The sequence below is a fragment of the Toxorhynchites rutilus genome, chromosome 2, assembly GCF_029784135.1.
Source record: "Toxorhynchites rutilus septentrionalis strain SRP chromosome 2, ASM2978413v1, whole genome shotgun sequence".
NCBI lineage: Eukaryota > Metazoa > Arthropoda > Insecta > Diptera > Culicidae > Toxorhynchites > Toxorhynchites rutilus.
Genome location: NC_073745.1, coordinates 321631521 through 321641471, shown reverse-complemented (window position 1 = coordinate 321641471; position 9951 = coordinate 321631521). Strand labels below are relative to the sequence as shown.

The 9951-nt window shown below is 41.7% G+C and overlaps 1 protein-coding gene across 4 annotated transcripts; it reads left to right on the top strand.

Annotated features, from left to right (window-relative positions):
• Positions 1 to 1496: 1496 nt before the first annotated feature.
• Positions 1497 to 5427, top strand: LOC129770784 (uncharacterized). 4 transcript variants are annotated; one of them, XM_055773861.1, is made up of 4 exons: positions 1497 to 5008; positions 5069 to 5153; positions 5221 to 5284; positions 5347 to 5414. In XM_055773861.1, exon 1 carries the CDS (start codon positions 1509 to 1511, stop codon positions 4752 to 4754), a length of 3246 nt encoding a protein of 1081 aa, XP_055629836.1. In that variant the 5' UTR covers positions 1497 to 1508; the 3' UTR covers positions 4755 to 5008; positions 5069 to 5153; positions 5221 to 5284; positions 5347 to 5414. The 4 variants fall into 4 exon arrangements, with proteins under 4 accessions (XP_055629836.1, XP_055629835.1, XP_055629834.1 ...); XM_055773860.1 differs by having other exon boundaries at positions 5069 to 5284; positions 5347 to 5427; XM_055773859.1 differs by having other exon boundaries at positions 5221 to 5411.
• Positions 5428 to 9951: the final 4524 nt, after the last annotated feature.

Below are 9951 nucleotides of genomic sequence, written 5' to 3'. Positions count from 1 at the left end.
CGATTATACAAGCAATTGTAAAAAATGTTCGATCGTTACCATCGCCAAACATCGATAGGCTAGAGACCGTCGTCAACTTCGCGCTCACCGTGGAGAACTTGGTCGCAACAATCCAAGCATGTGAAGTACACGATTTCGTCTATAATGCTTCTTTACGATACGAACTGGTGGAACGGTTACCTTCGACGTTGAAGCTTGATTGGGCCAAACACTCTAGGGATAAGCTCAATCCAAATTTGCTCGACTTCAGCTCGTGGCTGTATTCAACAGCAGAGGATGCCAGTGCGGTAATGGCTACGATAAATAACGACCCAAAGCCTCGTTCCATTAAGAAGGATGGATTTTTGAATATACATTCAGAAACCGAGTCGGGAAATAACAGATCGTACATGTCACCATCTAAAGTGAAACCAACTTCTTTCAGTGGGTTTGAGAAGCATTGTCCCATATGTAAGGGCGGGTGCCAGAGCGTTCCAAAGTGCAAACGATTTGCCGAGTTCAGTTATGACTCGAGATGGGCTGCAGTGCGAGAGTGTAAACTCTGCCGAAAGTGCTTACGGAAGCACAACGGATCATGCAGGCAACAGAAGCCATGCGGAATAAGTGGTTGTACTTATTTACACCACCCTCTTCTCCACAGTGAGAAACAACAGAGCAATAGTTCGTCAAATGGATCAATCACTGCTACGCTATCAGAAGGGACATCTCAGCAGAGTTGTAACATTCACCAAGGTCAATCGAAAGTTTTGTTCCGAATACTCCCAGTTCGTCTCTATGGACCCTCGAAAACAGTGCAAGCCTTCGCGTTTATCGATGATGGTTCGGAACTCTCGTTAATGGATCAAAGCTTGGCTGAAGAGTTAGGTCTGAAAGGCCCCAGGAAATCTTTATGCCTGAAATGGACAGGAGAGACGCAGCGTTTAGAAAAATCGTCACAAATTGTAAGTCTGCAAATTTCAAGTTGCTTCAGTCAGGCAAAAAGGTACGAACTTTGTTCCGTACATACCGTACAAAGTCTACAAATAAGACCGCAAACACTACTCTATTCTGAGATTCAGAAAAAGTACCAACATCTTGTCGGGCTTCCCATTCAATCGTACGAGAACGCCTGTCCTCGTATATTGATAGGTCTTGATAATCTCAATCTCGGACATCCACTGAAGTGTAAAGAAGGACAATCACAAGAACCAATAGGCGTCAAGACGCGTCTTGGGTGGACCGTCTATGGAAGCTGCGTGTCAGAAGATGCTGCTGAACATTCCGTTAACTACCACTCCTTGCAGATTTGTCAATGCAACCAATACAATGATGAGGATCTCCATAGAACAGTTAAAAGCTTCTTTTCGTTAGAGAGCATTGGAATTACAAAGCCCGAAAGACCCTTACAGTCTCAGGACGACCAGCGTGCCCTGATGCTTCTGGAATCGCTAACAATATTTCGAGATGGAAGGTATGAAACGGGACTTCTGTTTAAGTACGATAATGTGCGTCTGCCGAACAACAAAGAGATGGCGCTGAAGAGGTGGCAGTGTTTGGATCGGAGGATGAAGCACGATCGAGCATTAGCTGAAGCAGTGAACGCGAAAATCGAAGACCACATCGAGAAGGGTTACATACGCAAGCTAACTGACGAAGAGGTTCAAGCCTACCCTAATGTCTGGTATCTCCCGATGTTTCCAGTGGTAAACCCAAACAAACCCGGAAAAATAAGGCTCGTGTGGGATGCTGCAGCCACAACTTACGGAGTTTCTCTGAATTCCGTGCTATTGAAGGGTCCGGATCTTCTAACGTCGCTGTTATCTGTACTGATACAGTTTCGCGAATGCCGTATTGCAGTATCCGGAGATATCCGGGAGATGTATCAGCAAGTATCAATTCGGAAGAAGGATCAACCGTACCAGTTATTCTTCTATACAAAAAGTGGAATCAACCCGAACACGTACGTCATACAGGTCATGACGTTTGGAGCCTGTTGCTCGCCTAGTACTGCACAGTACATAAAAAATCTCCATGCAAGGAAGTTCGAACAGAGCTATCCTACAGCTGTTGAAGTAATCGTGGAACGCCACTACGTCGACGATATGCTTCTAAGCGTCGAACATGAGGAAGAAGCAATAAAGCTAACGAGAGAGGTGAGGAAAATTCATGCATCTGCGGGATTCGACATCCGAAATTGGGCCTCCAATTCTCCCGCGGTACTGAAGGCGCTGGACGAGTCCCCCACAGCAGTCAAAAGGCTAAGTGGTGATGGTTCAGTTGAGAAAATCCTCGGCATGTGGTGGGACACTTCTACAGATAACATTACGTTTAAAATTTCCGATCGTATAGATGCGCTGCTCTTGTCCGGTACCCGTCGACCTACCAAACGAGAGGTCTTGCGGACTCTCATGATGGTTTTTGACCCGCTAGGGCTTATCGGACATTTTCTGATGATCCTCAAGACGCTTCTCCAAGAGATATGGCGCTCGTCAATCGGCTGGGATGATTCGATCAACGACTCGCATTTCGAAAAGTGGTCTTCGTGGTGTGTGTCTCTCCCCGGAATAACGACGCTTCAGATCCCTCGCTGCTATCGAACAAAATCCTCTATAGCCAAGCACAATGACATCCAGCTACATACCTTTGTTGATGCGAGTGAAACCGGCTTCGCTGCAGTTGTATACCTGAGATTTCAGGAAGACACCACTATCGAATGTGCATTAGTTGGATCGAAAACGAGAGTGTCACCTATCAAATTTCTGTCCATTCCCCGTTCAGAGCTTCAAGCCGCCATAATTGGAGTCAGACTAGCAGAAACGGTGAAGCAATCGTTATCGATCAAGATAAGGCAACGATACTTTTGGACGGATTCGAAGGATGTACTCTGCTGGCTGAATTCCGACCATCGTCGTTATAGCCAGTTTGTGGCCTTCAGAGTCAGCGAGCTCCTCGAATCCTCAGATGTGCGCGAATGGAATTGGATACCTAGCAAGCAAAACGTGGCGGACGAAGGAACGAAATGGAAGACCAACCCCGACTTGTCCGCTTCTAGCCGTTGGTTCCGTGGGCCAGAATTCCTGTGGAAATCTACGGAACATTGGCCTATGTCTAATAGTCGCATCGGAGTAACCACTGAAGAACTACGTCCTCATCTGTTGTTTCATACTAAAATTGTAGAACCTGTAATCGATCTCCATCGCTTTTCCGACTGGCGGAAACTAATTCGCTGCACGGCTCATGTTTTTCGCTACATAAATAATCTGAAATCCTGCGTATATAAAAAGAATGTAACCAACGGACCACTGCAACGTCGAGAGCTAAGCGATTCCGAATGCTGCCTATTTCGTATGGCACAAAACTACACCTACGCTGACGAAATCACCATTCTCTCTAGAAACCGGCTTGCAGAGAATCCAGACAAAACCATTCCGAGAAACAGTCCATTATTTCACAAATGTGTCTTCCTCGACGAGAACGATGTTCTAAGGGTTCGAGGTCGAACAAGAGCTTGCCAGTTTATCGCCCGAGATGCCGCTCAACCAATCATTCTACCACGCGAGCACCCAATCACACGGCTTATTCTTCTTGATTTTCACAAGCGGTTCAACCACCAGAATCACGAGACGATTCTCAATGAAATACGTCAACGTTTCCACGTTCCAAGACTGAAGGGAACATACAGGAAGGTACGCAGGGAGTGCCAAAAATGCAAGAACGACCAAGCGTCTCCACAACCTCCCGCCATGAGTGACCTGCCACCGTACCGTCTAGCTGCTTTCACAGGACCCTTCACGTACATGGGGATCGATTATTTCGGTCCCATGACTGTCGTCGTTGGACGACGCTCAGAAAAAAGATGGGGAGTGCTGGCAACATGCCTCACAACTCGCGCTATCCATTTAGAACTAGCTCACACACTGACAACCGATTCGTGTATTCTAGCAATACGTAACGTAATGGCTAGGAGAGGGACACCTGCAGTTATTTTTAGCGACCGTGGCACCAACTTCCAGGGCGCCAGTAAAGAATTGAAAGAAGTGCTGCAAGACATCAACCAAGAACAGCTCATGCGGGAATTCACAACATCCAATACGGAATGGACCTTTATACCGCCAGCTTCACCACACATGGGCGGAGCGTGGGAGCGCTTGATTGGCAGCGTAAAATGCAACCTTCATAAACTGCAGTGGAGGAAACTTCCCACGGATGAAGTTCTTTACAGTACACTGCTAGAAATTGAGAACATTATAAACTCGCGACCACTTACTGACATCCCCATGGACGACGATGAATCTCCAGTGCTGACACCAAACCACTTTTTGCTGGGGTCATCAAATGGACTAAAACCATGGGTACAGTACAACGATAACCCCATCGTGCTCCGGAATTCCTGGAGGCAATCACAAGTTATGGCCAATGAATTTTGGCGCCAATGGTTAAGAGATTATCTCCCTGTAATCACCCGTCGCACCAAGTGGTTCATGAAGGTAAAACCAATTCAAGTGAATGATGTGGTAGTCATCGCAGATCCCAAGGCCCCTCGCAATAGTTGGCCTATGGGACGAATCATCGCAACCAGAGCAGGACAGGACGGGCAAGTCAGGAGTGCCACCATACAGACTAATCAGGGCATCTACGAACGTCCCGCGGTTAAACTCGCCGTACTCGACGTGGGCGTTAGGAACCAATACGCCTCCGGAGAACCCTCTGCGCATTCGGGGGGGAGTGTTAATACGCCCGTCGATTTGGCGATCCCCTCGTACAGTACACAGTAGCAATGTAACTGCTTACTTATCGATCGTCGTTCGTCGATCGTCCAGTCTGCTTGACCATCACGTAACAATCGTGATCTGTCAGTGGACGATGATCAGCATTTCTTTATCTGCGACGAGCACAAAAGAACAGATTACTTGCAAAAATCCTTAAGTTATACGATCCTGTGCCTGATAATAATTTCTAAAGACTAGTGCTAGTGTTTATATACCTAAATTACCTAAAATTATTTTTTATAAATACTAGGATAAAAAAGGTAACAAATACGTTGAGTTTGCAATCAATTTATCTTAAAACCTAGTGTCCTTAAAAATAGGTTACAGCTACAACTAGGAACTAAGAAGAAATTATCTACATCTATCGCTTATTATACTACGCTAAACCTACAATTTACCACATCGGTGAGAATCGAACATTAAACCTATTATACAATTCCTTATACATACAATTTACAAACTTACAATATAGGGCAAATTAGGAATATTGACATAACCTTGAATTATTATGTGGAAGAGAAGTTGAATTACTAAAAGTAAGTGAATTGGATTCTAAATTATGTATTTAAAATAATTATTGTATCCATCATTCCTGTAGGAATTTATAACTCGATGTACTCTCAGTAATAAAGTTCATGAATTCGGTTAATTCTGGCGACGCCCGCGACTATTCTTCCAACACCCCCTATATCTTCCGGTTAGACGTAGTCCTACGTCAAAATATCGCCGGCGTGAAGTGTTTTCGTTTACACGCCAGCCACACGCCAAAACCACGCTCAGTCTGGTGTGAACATATCGGTAAGAACACACACAATCAATCGTGAGCATCACACGCCCCGCCCAAGCCACGCTGACGCCTCGTTGCAGTGAGAACAAGGCCTTACTCAGCGATTTTTGTCGTAGAACTACGTCTTCCAGGAAGGGTGCCAAATCAGAAAACAGGTCACGTTTTTATGAAATAAAGTTAACGTCAATAACTATTTTCACTGTGAACGAATTCTCGTGATTTGCACACCAATCGAATTGGAAATTCACTAAGATTTGTTTGATATGTTATACATTACAATTCGCTAATCTCTAAACGGTTTAAATTCATGAAAACTGGAAGAACTTCCTTAATTCCCATACATTTTTTCTGCTGATTTGTGTGCTATCACTACCCGTATTTCGAATGCTTATAACTCGAACATTTCCTAGCAGATCGGAAAGATGTTTGTATCAATTGATAGGAAATATTTCTACGCGTCTATCACAGTTAATAAAATGTAGTTTTTTATGAGATGAACAATTGAATAACTGTAAAATGTCTAGCGTTATCTAAACGCCCTAACTGCCAAGTTTTGTTTGGCTCGATTTACAGTTTCCCCAACATAGCCTTTCAAATCGATGTACCTGTGGAAATCCGCTTTGCAAATATACATGCAAGTCGGGGGTATTTTTGTTCCCACCGAGCTGTGCTTCCCTAACATGGACTTCAAATCAATGTGCCTAGGGGAATCCGCTTTGTCAAAACATGCAAGTCGGGGGTATTTTTTTGTGTTGACTACTTTTGTATGCGCTTGGCGTTGTGCAGACCGGAATATGTTTCCCTAAAACGTACTTTTAAACTGAGAAGACTGGGAAAATCGCCATTTCAGATACTAAAGGTGAACTTTTGCGGTTCGAGAACTACGTAAACATGAGATGTGTAATAATTTCAGATGGAAATGTAAAATACAATGATCGTTTTACAATTCTTCCGTTCACATATTTTGGTAGTCCTAGGCATCATATCAAACATAAAAGGACGTTCATCAAATTTATTCGTAACGAAGGACATAATCTATTACAAAAATTATTACAAGTGGTAAACAAGTGGATTGCACAATATAATTGCATAGTTCTACGTCGAAAATATGCGGTCGTATCCTAGATACAACCCCCTACAATTTTTTATCAAAAAACACTCGTTACAAAAATCGCAGCCATTTTGGTAATTTTTCAAAAACCTCTATGTACAGTAATCATTCGGCAACTGAACCAGAAAGGAAGCCCAGTTATCGACATTCGCTTTCTAACTGTAAAACGTCAAATAAATTCTAGGGGAACTACAATAAATTGTTTGATTCGCGTTGATTTGAAATTGGACAAACAAAAGTTTCCACTGGAACTTTTGTATTGCACTGGGTCATAGCCCAGTTAATGTTCGCCCAGTTAAATAGCAGCCTAGTTAAATCAGGTTCAGTTATCGAATGATTGCAGTAACGCTTTAGGTATTGTACTAAAGCTTCAAAATATTCATCGGAATTCGTACTGCGACGTCCCGGTACTTCAGAACCGATACGACCATCAGGGTACCGATTTGCAGACAGCATCTACGCATACAGCTGTCAACAGCGTAATAATCGTTATTAGTGCACTCAAAAAAAAAAATGGAAAATACATCTTCAAATACACCTTAAACAATGATCCAAAATAAATATTATTTTTCGACCTTCCAGACAGGGGTCTCCCCTTAAGAATTTTGAGTGGTTAAATTTCCAAATTTTATTTATTGGTGCTTATATACCGGTAAATAAGTTCACATAAAAGCGATATTAGCAGATATTTAAAGAGGAATGTGTGATTTTAAATCGCCAAAAAAGCCGATTTCGTGTAAAACAACTAGATTTCCTTGGGTACAAAATCAGCCAGTAAGGTATTCTACCTTCAGATTCCAAAGGAGAAACAGTTATGGAATTCTTCTTGGATGGCACTAACGTTCCCGGTGGCACTTTTTCCTGTGTTGACGAGAAGAAGCCCCGCACGAAGCAACAAAAATATCGCAACCGAAAGTGAATCTATCCGAAATGATTTTCGTCACAAAATTATTAAAATTATCTTACTGATCCGAACTGAGCTGAACATAGTCAACGGAAGTCGTGCGTTGTATGGCTTCTACATATCCCTAAGGTCAACAACAACTCTTCACAAAAGTAGATGGGTCTAAGCCTAGGGGCACGGACGGGAACTTGACGTAGTGTTTATAGCAATTGCATTTGAATTGAGTTTTTTTATTGTTCAGAAATCTGTAATTTTTACTTTTTTGATACCTCACAAGGAGTCATCATATATTTAAGATATTATGGATAAAAATAGTATTTTCTTCTACGTTGTCACGTTGTCCGGATCATTGTTTTTAGTGGGTTGTAATAACTTTATAGCCAGGTGATGTATATTGGGTATCCTATGGTCATGAGTGCTCTCTTCGAAAGTTCGTGTAGCTGATGTGGTAAATTGATCTCATCGGGTGCTAACTTCTGCTCATTTATAGGGAAGGGAATGAAGAAAGGACAAATGAATTAAGGGAAGTAAAACGAGTAAAATAATAACATAATGACTTCTAAGGAAAACATATGGTTTACATAACATTAAGATCGCGACTATTTAAGCTATCATGATCTGACATGTGTGAGTATACCCTTTCGAACATGTAAATCAGCGGCAAAATCAGCAACCACTTCAATTGCATTTTTTTACATTACCAAACAACATGCTTGATATCATGATATCCTAGAGCACAATTACCTAAACTGTTAGTAGCAAGACCTACACGATAGAACGAGGATTGAGCACGAATTGATTAGACTGCAACCTGAACATCAATCTTATCATAAAATCTCTATCAACGTTTAACCTTTTGAACCAGGCTCTCGTCAAATCTTTAGGAAGAATAGAGTGAAACCATCCAAGATTATCTCTAAGACCATTCCAAGATCACTGATTCTGCCAAGTGTTAAATGCCTATTATCGGCAAATGGAGAATAATTCATAATTCTGCTTCGACTCACATGGTGAGCTAACGCCCGTATGTAGGCAACAAGAATTCTCGTTGCGTTGTGGGAGAAAACGAGTGGCTAGTAAAATCACAAAACATCCCCATTTGAATAATCAAATTGTTTACTTTCTTTACTATATTCACTGTACATGTTTTAAGCAAAAAAAAAAGCTGGATAAATTTCCTGTCTAATGGTATGCAACAGAACATATATCACAATAACGAATTTGCGTAATATGCGTTTGAAAACTCTTAATAAATCGTTACATGCCTCATTTTAAATTTCGTAGAGTGACCCCCCTATATATTTTATTTGTTTATTTATTTATTTTATTTTTATTTATTTATTTTGGAGTGAGGGAAAAGCCCATTTAAGTGTGGCTTATTCAAGCCTTTTTTCTTAAATGGGCATAAAACCTCCTCTTTTGAAGCATCAACAGCTTATATAATCCTAATGACACAACATACATCTAACATCAATATATCTTATTCTACTTAATGGTAACCTAGACTAAACCAACGGAACACAATATACTAAACTAAACTAAACTAACGGAGCACTTCACGGAACCTACTTTTAATAGCAGAGCGGGACAAATGAAAATCGAAAACACAATAACAACGGTTAAACACACGACACATACTACTAATTGGCTCATTGTGGCCGTAGTTGGTGCGGAATGTCGGAATTCGTAGGAAATCGTGTGACCGAAGGGTACGACGACGAATATCGACATTAAACATGTCTAACAAAGCAGAGCAATCGATGTGAGATTGCAAGACATCAGACACTAAGCAAGCCTTAAGGTGGCCGTACACTGTTTGCCCGGAGGTCAAATATTTGATATATTTTGACAGATAATGTTTGATTTGATATTTGTACAAACACTATTTTGTTTGCCACTCTTAAATATTCAACAGTGTTAAACAATGTCAAACACCGAACATGGATAAAATCGACTGAAATATTCAAGGTAACCTAACCATGTACCGACAGGTTCGAAGAACAGACTAAAAAAGTATTCGAGGCATCCAAAAATTGAATATTTGCTTGTTGTGTTTTGTGTAGCATATATTTGATCAGTACACGTCGACCAAATTTTATCTGTCAAAAAGAGTCAAATATTTGGCTTCGGTCAAACAGTGTATGAGCACCATTTGCAACATTTCTTCGGTTCATAAGAAGATCTAGATCGATTAGCTGGCAGCGATCCTCATATCTTGGGAGATTTGAAGGATCGTTCCAAGGCAATCGTCTAAGAGCAAAGCGGATAAATTTGCGTTGAATTGCCTCTACTTGTTGTATTTCGTTTTGGTAGTGTGGTGCCCATACAACTGCTGCATACTCCAGGGAAGATCGAACCAACAAGCAATATAGAACTTTCAGGCAGAGGACATCAGTGAATT